The 16,887-nt window shown below is 44.6% G+C and overlaps 1 protein-coding gene across 4 annotated transcripts in view; it reads left to right on the top strand.

The window, feature by feature from the left end:
• SFSWAP (splicing factor SWAP) overlaps positions 1 to 16,887 on the top strand; it is an 82,706-nt gene that overhangs the window by 47,411 nt on the left and 18,408 nt on the right. For 3 of the 4 annotated variants that reach the window (XM_088828093.1, XM_088828095.1, XM_055404401.2), the window contains 3 exons: positions 1,450 to 1,680; positions 2,773 to 2,963; positions 14,889 to 15,154. In XM_088828093.1, the coding sequence (XP_088684219.1) occupies positions 1,450 to 1,680; positions 2,773 to 2,963; positions 14,889 to 15,154 (688 nt within the window). The remainder of the gene's footprint in view (positions 1 to 1,449; positions 1,681 to 2,772; positions 2,964 to 14,888; positions 15,155 to 16,887) is intronic. The other variant, XM_088828094.1, reaches the window with a different exon arrangement.

The following is a 16,887-nucleotide window of genomic DNA, read 5'->3' as shown; positions in this document are numbered from 1 at the left end:
TGACTTTCCCAACAAAGTGTATTTTTCCTCCCATGTTCTTTGTCTGGGGATTGTTAGGAATGCGCACCACCCTGCACAGTCCAAGTGCGTAGCATTGCATAATCAACACAGAGGCTGATTTTGCCCCCTTTGATTCTGACTTATGAAATAGCACTTTGTATGTGTGTTAGTCGCTCGGTCCTGTCTCTTTGCCACCCAGTGGACTGTAGCCCACCAGGCTCCTGTCCATGGAATTCTCCTGGCAAGAATACTGGAGTGGGTAGCCATTCCCTTCTCCAGGGGATCTTCCTGACCCAGGGATCAAACCCGGGTGGCACCTGCATTGCAGGCAGATTCTTTACCATCTGAGCCATCAGGGAAGCCCACTTTACCAACATTGAACATCTTAGGGTGTGCTTTGTACCTTGAGGTGATTATTGATGAGAGATGATTATATTTCAGTGATCAGATTATTTACCAGCTTCAAGTCACATGCGGATTTGGAACCGTAAAATGCTGAAAGTGGGGACGCCTCGGGTGTCAGCTGAGTGAGCTTACCCTCACAACCCCAGCCACTTCAGAACCTGCCTTTGTTAACCCAGATCTACTTCCTCCTCAGAGTTGGCTCATTTGTGCTGCACTTAAATCACCCTTCATTGTGGTTTACTTGAGTAGCTTTCATCAGTAATAACACATGGTTTTTAAAATAAAGTATCTTATTACAACCAGTTAGGTGTTGTTAGGAACCATTTACCATAGTGTCTGAGGAAGAAGGGACCCAGTGAGTGAGTGTTGAGTGGATGGCGGGAAGGGGAAGAAGATTGTTTCCTTTTGGGCCTTTGTATTTCTCTTAAATTAAAAATCCCAAATATTCTAGGAGAGAAAAAATTGAACCACCTAAATTTTTGTTACCTTAGGTTTAAAATTGTCTTACAGGTTCAGAGAATAGTTTGACATAATGCCTGGCACAAAGTAGGCACCCAGTCAAATGTTTGCTGAATAAAGGAATAGATTATCTTGCTTTTGTAAAAATTAAAAAAGTATTTTATATAGTTGGGATTTTTTTTTTTAAGTAACTTTTAATAGTGGAGTCGCATCATATGCTTACTTACAGAAACTCAGCTATGTGCTGAGCCCAGAAAAAGAAGGAAAACATCAACAAAAATTGACCATTTGGCCCTGCAGTGACCCCAGCTGGCACTCGGTGTGTGTGTCCTGACGTGGCCCGAGTTGAAGCCGGTGCTTTGCAGTGCCCTGCATCTGGCCTGGGGTGTGTGACATCCTTCTAAAGGCCCTCTGACATCATGGGCACTACCTACTGCCCCTAGACCCTCCCTCTGCGTAAGATGTGGCTCCACTCGAGACGTTGCTCCCACCAGCTGATGCTCATGTGAATGGTGGGGCCGAGATTTTTGCTTTGTGCTTCCAGTTACTTAAAAATGTATTACCATTTTCACCTTTTCTCAATAGCTTCATTTGCTCCAATAAGCTTTGCAATCAAGGCCAAAGAAAATGATCTACTTCCCCTGGAAAAAAATCGTGTTAAGCTAGATGATGACAGTGATGATGATGAAGAAAGCAAAGAAGGCCAAGAAAGTTCTAGTAGCGCTACAAACACTAACCCGGCAGTTGCCCCACCCTGTGTAGTTGTTGAGGAGAAGCGGCCTCAACTTACCCAGGAGGAGCTAGAAGCAAAGCAAGGTTTGTCAAATGTTTTAAACTTCTTAAAAGAAAAGTATGTACATACAAGATTAACCTACTAAGCCAAAAATACGGGACTGCCGACTACAGTCTCCAGCCTTTGAAATCAGGACCACTGGGGAGCTGTGTGATGTTTTTGTTCAGCTGAGAAGCTGTCAAGTGAGGAGCACTGCTGTTCATCAAGCTCAGATGCAGTGCCCTCGGCAATTTGTTTTCCAAGGAGGAGCTGAGAGTGGCCGAGAGTGCTTTAATGGCAGCCCTGGGGCAAATGCTCAGCCCCTGTTCCCAGCTCGGGTTAATGTTCTGAGCCAGCAGGTGCCCTTCTGTGAGGTCTCTCCCTACAGAACCATCGGACCCTTGAAGGGGCCGGGGCCCCTACTGGTTTTCAGACTGTGGCTCGACTGCATGGGTCACAGTGTGGCCGCCGCTCGCCTCTGACGCGTGACCAGCAGTGTTGTGGGGAATGTCTTGTCAGGTTCTACCCTTCTTTCAAAATAAGCACTGTTCTTCTCTAACTAAAGTCATTAACAATCCTTAACTGGTTTTGTGAACTTTTTCTGTGTATACACAGACAGATCACACAGCATTGATAAAAGGTAACTCTAACCACAGGAGGCCCTGGAACTTGAGATATGCTATAGTTCATCTCTCTAGCACACATATGTTCATGCCTGTGTCTCTAAATCTGCATTTACTGCGTGTGAACTCAACTGTGTGTCAGTTCATTTGGCATAAAACACTTTTCACAGAGTGTTCATTGCCTGGTATGGCTGTTTGGGCACTTGTATATGAGAACCATTCCAAGAGTCTCATCATTCCAGGTTTCACTGCTATGGAGCCCCATCAGCTTTCTGACTTTGAGTTTGAAAGTAAATTTATGAAAAGTACTAATAAAATAAGCATTATAAACTAATTCTCTCAGAAATCTGTTTGCCTGATTTGTTGACCTTTCCTGAAATCGGTATCATGTTCATGTTTTAAAGTAACTGCATTGTATCTCATGACCGTGCTACTGCCCGTGAAAATTAAAACAGCAAGTATTATAAAATACTGCTTGCTCTAAACATCTTTTTTCTTTGTTTATTCCTTAAGCAAAGCAAAAGTTGGAGGATCGACTGGCAGCTGCTGCCAGGGAAAAGCTGGCCCAAGCGTCTAAGGAATCAAAGGAGAAACAGCTCCAAGCAGAACGTAAAAGAAAAGCCGCTTTATTTTTACAGACCTTAAAAAATCCTCTGCCAGAAGCGGAAGTCGGGAAAGTTGAAGAGAGTCCTTTCAGCGTAGAGGTGAGTTTAAAAAGGGTCCACATCAGTGCTCTGAACCAAGCACCACTGGTAGAAGTACCTGCGTGTGAATCCTGCAGCCTCTCGGCTCTCGAGCTGCGTGAAGGCTGTGGGCAGCCCCTGCGCCTCTCCCCCGTGGGATGGAGCGCCTGTCCAGGCAGACCGTGGAGGGACCGTGGAGTTCAGTTCCAGACCTGGCAGCAGAGTGAGGCACGCGCATTTCTTGGTTTCCCTGTGTGTGTCACAGTTATATTACACTATACCGTAGTCTGTAAAGTGTGCAGGTACGTAGGCCTGAAAGATAAATACATACCTTAATTTAAAAATCCTTTGATGCCCAAAAATGCCAGCCATCCTCTGAGCCTTTAGCAAGTTGTAACCTTTTTGCAGTAGTAACTTTGCTGATCACAGATCAAATAATGAAAAAGGTTTGAAATAATGCAAGAATTACCAGACTGTGACACAGATGTGAAGTAAGCAGATGCTGTTGGGAAGATGGCCTTAATAGACTTGCTCGACACAGAGGTGCTGCAAACCTGCAATTTGTAAAAAGAAAAAAAAAAAAAAAGCAGTGTCTGTGAATTCCAACAATTTGGGAAAAAACAAACCATAGTATCTGTGGAAATGAGGTCTGCCTGTACTGTATAGCTGGGGTCAACAAGATTCTGATGAAAACTCCCAGAATACACGTACACACACCACATTCTGGGTACAGCGTCAGAGTCCAGGCCTTTGGGCCCAGGTTGGGAACCTGTGCTTTGTGGCGACCTCACAGGAGCAATAGAACGTCGCCTCTGAGGTACCCACCTCAGGCCTGGACAGACCCACTAGAGCACTGATGTTCCTGCCATCGCAGCAGCCCTTGATCTCACTCTTAGGGTTAAAGTCTTACTCAGGGATCTAGGTTACTATCAGCACTTCAATTAAAAGAAAAGTGAGATAAGATACGGTCAGTGTCATCTTCTCTTAAGACAAGTTGTGAGGTCAGAGCCTCACAACTCTTTCCTGAGCTGTAGGACCAGAACTTAGCCCCCCAGCCCATTTCCTCCCTTCAGAAGGCTGTGGAGGGGGGTTGGACTGCTCAGAGCAGGGCTTGCACCACTTCACCAAGTGTCCCCGAAATGTCTTTTGCAGCTGCCTTTCCCCTGTAATGTAGAACGGGCCCTTTGCACCTTTTACTTTAATTACGTTGACATTTCTAAGAGTCTAGAGCCATTATTCACAACTGATTTTTGCTGCATGCAGCCGCAGGTTTATTTGTTTCTCCGTGGAAAGCAGCATTTTTCAGCATTGTGTTGAAGGTCGAATCAGCTTTCTCCCCTCAGGAATCAGTCTGAAATTCAAATCTGGCAGGAGGCCTCAAAAATAATAGCTGGATCATACTGGGGAGCAGTGAGCGCCGGCTTACATGGCGCCTTCCTTGGGGTGGCCCGCTGCCACCAGCCGGGCCAAAAACAGGCATGCCCAGGAAGGCACCCTCAGTCATTGCCCAGCTTTGGGAGGACCTCTGGGCCAGTGCAGGGGTGAAACTGGAAGCCACTCAGACTGCGTTAGATGTAAAAGGAGGAAGAGGCAGGATATGGAGCAGCTCCACTTTATGGTGGCAGCTGTAAAAATTACGCATATAGCACCAGGGCAGGGAACTTAGGAAGCCAGGGAACTGCCTCCATGGGAGGGGTGTGAGTGGCTCTTTTCATTTTCCTTATTTGGATGTCACTCAGGCAGTGAATAAGGGACTTAATTAAAAGTTATCCACATACATAGATACTTTCACCAGTTATTTTACATGGGTGCATCTATACTTTCTAATAAAATGTGTCTAAATGCAAACTCAGTCACAGCCAGAGTCAGTCATCGTTAATCCAGTTTTTCTATCTGCTGAACTGTCGGTATTGTCACAGGTACCAGAATCGCTCCCTTGTAAACACAAAATAGCCTGAGACTTAGGTTCTTATCCTTTTTGTCTTTTTTGTGGCATCTCCCCACTGTGTTCTTTTCAAGCATGTGTTTTAAATCCGTAATACCTTAGAAATGAGTGCTTATGCTTCATGTTTAAATCATTGGGTCGATCTTCCTGGACATCTGGTGGGAAAGATTATAGCTACTAAACTATTTCAACAAAAATGTTAACGGTACTTGCAGGTGGTGATGGATATCTTTAATGACTTTGAAACAAAATACCTGAATTAAATTGGCAGCTATCATAAATGAGATTCATACTTGAAAATATTTTCAGTCTAAAGCAGCTTCTGGAGACAGGTGACCCTGACTCTGTTGACAATTTCCTGTGCACTTGACTCACATGCTGACTTGTCCGACCCCACTGCTCAGGTGTATCATTTTAGTGTCCAGGGACTTGGAGTTCAGTGGTGTCAGCCCAGTGGGAATAGACGGCCCCCAGCTCCATTCTGAGCAGACACACGTAGGGCCAAATAGGGTCCCTCAAAACCTGGCGCTTTGCAGCTTATCTGCCTGAGAGGCACTTTCTGTTTTTACTTTGCTTTGTATAAAAGCAGTACATACATGTGGTTTATAAGTTCAAATGCTCAAGTGAGGTGTAAAATAAAGAGTAAAAGTCCTTTACTGTTTTAACCCTTTTCATGGATATAGTTTAGTGGCACAAAGTGCGTTTATGTTGTTATGCAACCATCACCACCATCCCTCTTAAAAACTTTTTCATCTCCCCAAATGTAAACTGTCCCCATTTAACACCAACTCCCCACTCCCCTTCCCCAGCCTCTGGCACCCACCATCGTACTTATCTACATATAAGTTTTTTTAAAAATTATTTACTTATTTACTTGGCCACAGCAGGTCTTAGCTACAGCATTCAGGATCTTCAGTCTTAGTTGCTACCCATAGGATCTTTAGTTGTGGCATGCGGGATCTAGATCCCCAACCAGGGTTTGAACCCAGGTCCCCTGCATTGGGAGCATGGAGTCTTAGCCACTGGACCACCAGGGAAGTAAGTTCTGTATGTATAGAATATTACGATAGGACTGTGCCCTATCCATTTTTCTGGTGTCCTGATTTTTTTTCACTGACTCCAGAGATCTTGCCATACCAATGGCAGAGTGATGCTTGGTGTGTAATAAACACTTAGCAACTGTTCACTGGATGCATGACCATCAATCCTTTCACACATCAGCCCTTATATCAAGCTCATCTGCATGTGCTGTGCACTGTTCACCCCTCCCTGCTCTCAGAAACATGGGCCCTACTCAGGGTTTTACTGCATAGCGGCTCGTGTGACTTTTGCACTCACTGAGATGAGTGTACCCACAGAGTAAATCCCTGACCGTGAAATTGTTTATTACACTTCCGATTTTTAAATTTAATTTACCGTTAAATTAGGCCCTACAACGATTATTGCAGTTCTGGGGTGGGGTGGGGATGTTTTTGTTTTGTTTGTCTCCCTTGTGTAAGAATATAACTTTGTTGCCTCCCTGCCAGCATTGGTTGTCATCCACCTTAATTCTCAGTCTGATAGGTGGGAAAATGCTATCTGTTTGGTTTAACTACATATTTTAATTATAGGGGACACTGAGTAACTTTTCACAGGTTTCATGGCCTTTCTGTTCTGCTGAGAACACCCTCTATGGCCTTTGCTCTTCTCTTGGCTGATTGTCTGTCTCTGCTGTTTTTGTGTTAGCTCTATGTCATCAGCATTACCAACAGTTTCTTTTTTGTCTTTTAATCTGCCCCACTGGGAATTTATTTCACTTTGAGGAGCATATAACTAGGCCCAACACAAACCACTAAGTCACACATCTTCTCCCACTAGTGTAAAGGGCTCCCTTTATTGTATACTGAATTCCCACTTGGGTTTGCTCTATTTTTATATTCTTGTCTGTTCAGTTCCATTGGTCTTTTTGTTAGGAGAGGTGATTTTATGTTTAGGTATAACTTTTAAGGATGTCTTGAAGTGTATTTATTGATGTGGACAGATACTAGTATGTTAAATGTTTAAGCAGTATGTGAAATGTATAAAACCCTATTCATAAGTAGTTCTTAGAAATCTGCGTATGTACCATCCCATTCTGTGTGTGTGTCCGTGCACACGTGCGCTGTTAATTCAAAATGAAGAGAAATCAGAAGTTTTGAATCAAGTCCCTGCTGAATCATGGCATCATTTACATGGTAACAGCAGTCTTCAATACTTTGTTTAGATGCAGTAACTTTTTTCGGGTTAATGATCCTGCCAGGTTTAAGGTCCAGCAAGAGTTTGAAAAGAAAAGGGGAACAAAAATCAACCCATGTTTGCTGAGCCTCTCTGATAGTTCAGGGAGCTTTGAGGTATGAATTAGAAACCTGTTTCTCATGACCAGTCGCTTTTGTGTAGTTGGCATCTGCACGTGGACATTTCTCCCACGTTGGCCCTGTAAGGTGCAGAGCAGCTCTGCGTGTGTGGGTGAGGGCCCCGGGCCCCCAGGACAGCAGATGGCACTGGGACTGTGAGGAACCTGGATCATTTGGAAAGGGGACGGAGTAGCAAGGAGGCCCAGAGACTCACCTGCGGGGGAGGCCGGTGAAGCCTGTGCCATGTCATAATGCCTGAGCCCTGCATCGCAGGGCCTGTGGGGGAGGCGCAGAAAAAGACCTGACACAGGCAGGTCTGGGAGAGGCTGAACCACTGGCTGCAGTACGAGTGGGACGCTGGTGAGCTAAAGCAGTGTTTCCACGGGAAGGGTGTGTGTGGAGCAGCATTGGCAAGGCTGGCAGCAGCACTCCCAAGCAAACACAGCTGATGAGAAGGGAGGAGAGGGTGCCAACGGAGTGGAAAATGCAGAGTCATCTGGAAAGAGGTCTCAGCAGTCAGACCTGGGCCATTGCCCTGCCTGGGAGGGTTGCAGGGCCATGCCCAGCACGGATAGAAATTTGCAAATACAGTTCTAGAGGATGCATTTCAAAGTCTGATTTCAAACGTTATCTTGAGTCTTTTGTATAATTATCCCACTTCCTAGTTAATGTAGTGTTACTTCAGAAATAAGGTTTTATTTTTCAATGTGTGTTAGTCTGCTTTTGAGCAATTTGTTTTCCCACAGCAGGAAATAGTAGTTGCTAGTTTGTGTGCTAACTTGTTGGCAAATACTTCATTGTGATCAAAGACAGATTAGTATTTTTCAGTGTTACCAACAAAAGGGATGTCAGTTTTTAAATACTCATATGAGTAACTGATCTTTCTAAAGTTCCTTTTGATTTTGCCTGCTCACGACTCAGACCAGCCTATGCTCTCCCCCCGCCCATGATGATTTGTGCCTTGGTCATCCTTGCTGTAATATTAACATTCTGTCCCTGAGAGGCCGCTTTGCTTGTTTGGCACTGGTTGCCACGTGGTTCTGTTGCTGTGTCTCCTGTGGGCATCGCAGGCAGCTTCGCACAGGTCACTGTGTGCAGGGCCTTAGCCAGACACCTTCAGAAACCAGACACAGGACATGTGGAGCTGCAAGGAAGGTATTGACTCAGCAGTGGCTTAGTCTCCCAGGTTATTCATATAATTCATAGTATAAATTAACGGGTCATGTGACTCCTTCAGGATATACACTATACAGTATGGTCACTGCTAACCACACGTGACAATTTCAGTTTTGTTTCTGTTAAAGTTTTGTTTTTTTTTAACGTAGACCATTTTTAAAGTCTTTATTGAATTTGTTACAGTATTGTTTCTGTTTAATGTTTTTACTTTTTTTAGCCAGGAGGCATGTGGGAGAGACCAGGGGTCAAGCCTGCACCCCCTGCATTGGAAGGCAAAGTCTTAACCAGGGGACCACCAAGGGACTCCCTGGCAGTTTCAGTTAAACTTAATTAAAATTTGGGCTTCAGGTTTTTGACCACACTAGCCATATTTCAGGTGCTCCATAGCCATACATGGCTGGTAGCTAAATGCAGTGGGTGGTGCAGAAACAAACATTTCCACCACCGCAGCACAGTCTACATTACAGAGCTAGCTGGGTATTCATTCTTTTTGCCAACCGTTTAAAAATCCAAATTGCTGCATCAGTCGGGGCTCTATATTACAAATGGTAGAAACCTACCCTACTGCCCCCAAATGAATTAAGCAAAACCACTAACTAGTCGGGTTTGCTTTCTGAGTTGTGAGGGTAGCACAGCTCACAGGACATCACGGAGCATCTCAAGGATGCATCTGCAGGCCCAGCCTCCCCTGGCTGGCCACACTCTCCAGCTCTGTATTGTGGCAGCTGTCATATCAGTGTGCATTTTAAAAAAAAATCAAAATTGATAAATTTCTGTGTAGCCATTTTAATACTGAAGATGGAAAAAAAACATTTTTGGCATATTATTATTTATTATTTCAAGAAAGATAAAAAAATACAACTGAAATGCCCAAAAAAAAAAAAAAAGTGTGCATTGTATAGAGAAGGGGCTGCCACGGATGAGACGTGTTAGAAGTGGTTTTTGAAGTTTAGTGCTGAAGGTGTCTCACTAGACAAGGCTCCATAGTTGGGTAGACCAGCTGATAGCGTTCAGATCAAGACATTAATTAAGAACAATCAATTTTATACCACCTGGGAGATAGCCGACGCACTCAAAATATTCAAATCAGGCACTGAGGATCATTTGCACCAGCTTGGTTGGGTTAATCACTTTGATGTCTGGGCTCCATGTAAGTTAAACAAGAAAACCTTCTTGACCATACTTCCACATGCAATTCTTTACTGAAATGTAATGAAACAGTCCATTTTTAAAACAAATTGTGACAGGTGATGAAAGTAGATACAATAATGTGGAACAGAAGAGATCATGCGGCAGGCCAAATACACCAAAGGTCAGTCTTCATTCAGAGAAAGTGATATTGTGCATATGGTAATATTGGAAGGGAGTCTTCTATTATGAGCTCCTTCCGGAAAACCAGACCAATTAATTCCAACAAGTACTGCTTCAAAATAGACAAATTGAAAGCCGCACTCAACAAAAAGTGTCTGGAAATAGTCGACAGAAAACAAATAATCTTCGAATGGGGTACCACAAGACCGCGCATTTCTTTAATGATCAGGCAAAATCGCCTGGCTGAGGAGGCAGCTGTTTCCTTGGCTGGGAAGTTCTGATCCATCTGCTGTATTCACCAGACATTGCACCTTCAGATGTCCATGTATTTCGGTCTTTACAAAGTTCTCTCAGTGGAAGAAATTTCAGTTTCCTGAAAGATTATAAAAGGCACCTGGCTCAAAAAGATAAAAAGTGTTGGAAAGATGGAATTACAAAAGTGAAAGAAGTCACTTAGTCATGTCTGACTCTTTGCAACACTATGGACTATAGCCCACCAGGCTCCTCCTCCATCCATGGGATTTTCCAGGACAAGAATACTGGAGTGGGTTGCCATTTTTTTCTCCAGGGGATCGTCCTGACCTAGGGATCGAACTCAGTCCTCCCACATTGCAGGCAGACTCTACCCTCTGAGCCACAAGGGAATCCCTGGAATTACAAAACTGCCTGGAAAACAGCAGAAGGTAGTAGAACAAACAGAATGATGAGTGTGCTGTTCAATGCAGTTCTTGGGGAAAATGAAAAATGTGTCTTTTGTTTTTACTTAAAAACCAAAGGAGCTTTTTGGTCAACCCAGTAGTTCCATGGCTCGTGTCGTAAATATCCATGAACTGCTTCCTCTGTGTTGCTGGGGTGTGTACCCCACCCCCAGCTGTGCACACAGGAACACCTTTGGTGTAGTTGGAGAGGCCAGAACGCACCCCTGTCCTGTCATGTGCCACGTGCTGGGATGCTCCCCGACAGTGGAGGCCAGGAAGTCCACCTCCCAAGCAGTCATGGGGGCCCTGGGAGACCAGGTCCTCCTGCTTATGTTTGGGTAGAGCACCTGAATCTCTGCACGTCTCTTAAACTCTGTATTTTTACTTACATTCTGGGCATAAGTACCACTGTGGGCTAAACTGGGCTTCTCCCTTGGCTGCTGGTGACCCTGCATGAGAGGCGTGACCTGAGCCTGTTTCTTCCAGGGGCGGTCACGAGAGCCACTGCCCTGGGCTGTAGGATGTGTCATGAAGTTTCTGAATTTCAGAAGCACGGGCATGTTGCGGAGAACGTACATCTCCAGACTGCTGAGACATGCTGGCACACACAGCCTGCCCCTGACGTCACCATTGTGGGGGCTACCACTGGTTATCCTTTTTTGTTATTATTCTCAAGTCTAACTGCTGGATTTTTAATGTCCTCTTTGTACTTTTAAGCTGAAAAAACAGGTCATCACAACGCATCATCTTAATTCTGCCCAGCCAAGCGCCGCCCCCACGCCTACCCCCAGGTTGCTGATTTTTACTTTAATGGTGAAGGGTAATCGATCATTTTATTAGAATAAATAGATCCTATGACTTAATTGCAAGTTATATTTCTAATATATTGATTTACTTATTCCCTCGCCTCAAAATGAAATAAACTATAACCACAGTGGTAAAATAAGTGTTACTAACGATGGGCATTAAGACAAAGGCAACAGAAGCAGTAATGAAGTTCAGAGATACAAATCATCAGGCTGGCAGTAACATAGAAATAGGAATTCATCTAATGAGCTGCCACTCCCCGCTCCTGCTGGCCTGATAGGGCTGCCTGCAGCGCCTCGTCCCCCTGGTTCCTGTCCTTTGCAGACGTCCTTGGGGGGACATATTTTCCCCTTCTCCCCTCTTACTGCAGCGCTCATTATCACTCATCAGTGCTGTTCTTCTGTCCCCTGTGCACGAGAAGGAGAAAGCCATCCTGTGTTTCTCTTCATTCAGCCATCCACTTAGATAAAAGATGGAGTCCCAGTTCTCCTAAAACGGGCTCTCTGGTTCCCAGGGAAATTCCCCACAGCAGCCCCGACTGCCCCTGTGGTCCCTGGGCCCTGACCTTCAGCGTTCCTAGAGGCCTCGCGTGTGCTGGCCTGGAAATTCTTAGTGGTGACTTTTACCCCAATTCCATTTCTTTTTCATGCAGGTATGTGTGTGTGCATGCGTGCTTAGTCGTGTCTGACTCTCTGTGGTCCCATCGACTGTAGCCCACCAGGCTCCTCTGCCCGTGGGATTCTCCAGGCAAGAATACTGGAGTAGGTTGCCATTTTCTCCTCCAGGGCATCTTCCCGACCCAGGATCCAACCTGCATCTCTTGGATCTGCTGCATTGGCAGGTGGATTCTTTATCACTAGTGCCACCGGGGAAGCCCTACATATATTCCTAATTTAGACTCCATGGTTATTGCGGTTCTTTAATGCACTAAAATCTGGTTTTCCAGCCTGGCAACAGCAGAGTTCTCTACAAGCCAATGGATGCGGGGGTGAAGGGGGCAGCACTTCCTTTCCTCCAACCTCTAAAGTCAGAACACTCACTACATTTTATTAGTCTTAATTTATTGTACCATTTTGTATGTGTGTTTAGAGAGTGCCAGAGTGGGAATTAGGTGTTCTTAGATGTAAAGTTTTGTATCTACATGTTAGAATTGTTTAACAACAACCAATTATTTTAAAATTTAACCTGAAAAAATATTATTGCAGGACTTCCCTGGCGGTCCAGTGGTTAAGAATCCTCGATTCCACTGCAGGGGGCACAGGTTCGATCCCCAGTTGAGGAACTAAGATCCTTCAAGCCATGCCAAGTAACACCAAAAAAAAAAAAAGCAGGAAGAAAAAGATTACTGCACTAAAATAATTTGAAGTGAGAAAGACATTTTTGACAAGAAGAACTGTCTCATGATGAAATGGGTTCCCTGGAGACAGTTTAAGCAAAACCTTAAAAACGCCCTGGGCAGCATTGCCATGATGGAGAAGAGTGAAGGCCCTACAGGAACACCAGGTGGCTGTGTGCCCTTCCACAGCGGGCCTGGTTACTCAGGGTATTTCAGTGAGAATAAACTGCTTTGGGAGCAGGGCATATTGTTCTTGAGCGATTCTCAGCCCCGCTGCCTCTCAGCTCATGGTAAATGAAAGATGTGAAGACAATGTGTTGTGAGTGTAAACAACAGAGGCTGACAGGAAGTCAGAGCCCTGCTCTCTGGGCATACTCCTAACGGAGGGGCAACATCTTTGTCTGGTGGCTGGCCCACAAGACCACCATCACGGTTCCTCTCAAATCAGGGGGAAGAAGCATAACTTGAGAAGAATCATTTGCACAAAGTGTTGTTTTGCCCCATCCAGTTGGCCTTGTCCAGATGGACCCAAGGAGAAGGGAAGCCAGGTCTCCTGGAGCCCACCACTGCCAACAGCCAGCACCCACTCGGGGCTGCAGCCCCTGCCTGGGATTTTTTTTTTTTTTTTCATGAATCTTAACAGCTTGAAAGTTCTGAGGCACAAAATGATAAATTCCAGATTTTTTGGTATATCTCTGTGTGTGGTGTTTACTGGGTGTAGTTAAAATTCACGTAAACTGAATCAAGGAAATGACCTTTCTCAGGATGAGGGGAAGGGGCTGAAGGTGGGTGGCTGCAGTTGCAAATATAAAATGCGGTGGTTTGGGGGGTGTTTTTTGTGGTTTTCTTGTGTGTGGCTTTTTTGTTTTTGTTTTTTGTAAATTCACTTTTTTTTAATCTTACAGTGTGACATGAACAATGTTAATGTCAATAAAATAGGACTGCCACATCATTTTTAAAGTTGAGTAGTAATTCCCTTCCTGGTTGGACTGTAGTGAACAAGTCCTAGAAATGGGGCTGCTCTGGATACACTGCTGAGAGTGGTGGCTCCTTGATGTATGTGCTGGTGTCTTGACATGAAAGTTCAGTAGGCAGCAGCCCTAAGATCTGTGCACTCTCTGTGTATCTGTCATACTTGGATAAGACTGATAACCCATTAAGTGAAATTCCTTGCTATGTTGATAACATGTGGAGTAAGGCTGGCTTGCGTTGATGGGATTGTCTTGTCTGTGGTTCCCATTAGTGGCTTTATTTTTTTTCTTTCAGTTTTACTGAGGTATAATTGTGTCAACTGAAAAAAGGTGCACATCAAGTTTTATTTGGGACAAAAATGAGGATGATAGCCCGGGAGACAGCCTATCAGACCTCTGAGGAACTGCTCCTGAGAGGTGGGGGGCAGGGTCTGTATATATGTGAGTTTGGAGAAGGCGGTATGTGCAGTGAAGCACACGTTTTGGCGGAAGATGGCTGCTTATCATGAGGAGCAGATGTCTCCATTAGTAATGTTAGTGCTTTTCTAGACATGAGGAGATACGAGAATGGCTCTTAGAATCTTCTGTAAAGGTCTAACTATCTGAAGGCACATTCTGCCAGTTTTTCCCAAAGCACAGAGGGTCTCTTTCCTGGTCTCTGCCCTGAACTTCTTGCAGGGTGTGTCAAGTGTCAGCAACTCCAGTGACCAGTGACTTCATCCCTGTAGCACCACATGGTGAGGGACCATCTTCCAGTTAGCAGTTGACATGTCACACTGTGTTAAAGGTGCATGGCGTGATCTGACTTAGATAAAATACGCAGTAATCAACTCAGTGACTTAATACCCACTGCCTCATACAAAGAAAGGAATGAGTGTTCCTAGTGACAAAAAAGTTTTTTTTTTTAATCAAAGAGGAACCTCTTTTGGTTCAGGCAGAACAGAGATCCATAAAAACCTGGTGCTAGCAGTTTGAAGAATCTCCTTTTTAGTGGGAAGTCACAATTATTTAGGAAAGAGCAAGCGGGGCTCTTTTCCTAACACAGCCCTCCATGTGCCGCGTTTCTTTTCTCAGATCCAGCCTCCAGAGCCTGGCAGGCTGGGGACAGGACCCTGCACAGGAAGGCTCGGCCGTGAGAGGTAGGCATTCGTGCTCTTGGCCTCTGAGGAGCCATCATTCTCCCAGAGATGCCGGGGGTATATTCAGAGCCACAGACGGAGGCATGGGCTGCTCTAACAGACTAGAGCGCCAAAGTCGGAATCTTATGAACACACATTTTGAAACAGCATATCTTCCTTGCTGAAATCCGGACGTGTGCTTCTGTTTCCAGGAGGCTGGTACCGTGCCCTGTCCTCTACTGGCTGGAGGCAGACCTCTGCCAGCTGTAGACGTGAAGCCTCCAGAAGGGCGCTCGAGCCGAAGCAAAGACCCGCCGAGAGAAGAAGAAAGAGAGAGGAAAAAGAAAAAGCACAAAAAACGGTCTCGAACAAGATCGCGGTCTCCCAAGTATCATTCGTCGTCCAAGTCCAGGTCTAGGTCTCACTCAAAAGCAAAGCATTGTCTTCCCAGTGCCTATCGGACAGCGCGGCGCTCGAGGTGAGTGTGCAGGGCGCCCCCGCGGCCGGGCGTCGGGTGCGGGGCGGAAACCGCTGCTCCTGCTCGCCAGCAGGGGGCGCGGGGCTCCCCTCCCCCGGCTCGCCGCAAGCACAGACCCACACACCTGCGTGTTTTTACGCAGAGGTGCGTCCTGCAATCTCATATCTTTTCAAAATATTTTTTAACCCGACTTTCCAAAATTCATCAGCTACTGCCAGGTTTTTCTTAAAAGAGAGGTATTTAAATTTTTAACAGGTCTTGGGAGCAAGCCTAGCGTATTTGCTGAAAATGTGTGGAAAATTCACAGGGTTGGAGGTGTTTTGTTTGGTTAATGAGTCTACGTTCCCAGGCTAATTCCGTTTGAATGTGTATCTGCCAAAACAAGAGACAAGTGCACTGTGGCTGTGTTCAGCCTCCCTGGCACAGCACCTGCAAGTGCCCGTAAAGGAGAAAACACAGCGGCACAAATCTGTTTTCTCAATTAATCTGCTTCTCCAACCTCCCACTAACAGTCACTGTTCAACCAAAAGCCACCTTCTGAGGAGCCAGCTTTTGAGGAAGCAGCTTAAGGTTTTATGCAACAGAAATAATAAACACGAAAACCTGTAAGGATCACAGAAATTAGTGCTTAGTGAAACAGGTACTTTTCTGATTTTTAAAGCATCTGACTTGCAGGAGGTTCAGTAAAGCAAGTTTCTAGTTTTAAAACTTAACTCACGCCTTCTGATTTTTTACTGAATGTCAACTAACTGAATGTTAGTGTCTCTAACACAGCACTTGTACTAATCTACTTCTACAATTGATGTTCTTTCCTTTCCGTGGGAAAAATGCAGATGGCCCTATACTTTTTATTTTTTATATTTAAAAAACTGTACTTGTATACACATTAGCCTTTCTTGAATATACCCTAAAACAACATGCTTCCTAGTTTTTACCTAGACCAAACGGTCGAGGCTTGACAAGTATTTACCCTTGTCTACAATGAAATCAGGTTTACCTCCACGATAAATAAATTTGATCTTCGGCTCTGCGTTTTTGCTGGTTCTTCAGAAGTTCTGTCCCTTGCTCTCCCTGTCTCTCCCTCTCTCTCTCACACACACACCTTGTTGTTTAATTAAATGAACAACTCTGTTGACACATTTCCAATTTTTGAAAGTTCCCCGGGAACTTGTATGTATATATCAAAACTAGGGTTTCTTATTTGAAAAAATTTCTTATGATATAGTGGAAGTAAATAAATAGGCCTGTACAAGCCCTATGAATAATAACCATACCCAGTAAAATCCTTCCTAGATTTCATTTATTTCAGGGCTCAAAAGGAAGAAGGTATAATCTACTCCTAAATCCCCTTCTCGGGGCTTGATAATGCTCAGGGCTCCTTAGATTGCTTCTTATGTAAGAAATGAGTTGGTTTTCATGGCGCATGCTTAGCACAAACAGTAGGTGCAGATGTCTAGTTCTTACATGAACCCATCTGGTCAGACATAATGGCCACAGACTTTTCCCCAGGTTGGTCTGTTCAGAACTAGAAGTGTTCATGAAACACTTGGAATTTCAACTTTCTAGGATTTCTATGGTTTTTATTGGCTATAGTAGAATAAGTCATTATGTATATTATGTTAGTATTTTTAAAATAGTTTTTATTTTAGAATAGACTTACATATTTTATATGCAAGTGTATTTTATATTGTTTTCATATATTCAGTGCTGACAAGTGCAAGAAGCAAAATCCT

This window comes from Moschus berezovskii, chromosome 19 (genome assembly GCF_049115385.1).
Source record: "Moschus berezovskii isolate FMDL1 chromosome 19, NW_MosBer_1.0, whole genome shotgun sequence".
Classification (NCBI taxonomy): domain Eukaryota; kingdom Metazoa; phylum Chordata; class Mammalia; order Artiodactyla; family Moschidae; genus Moschus; species Moschus berezovskii.
Note: the sequence above shows the minus strand (reverse complement) of the source record. Positions and strands in the feature narration are given on the sequence as shown.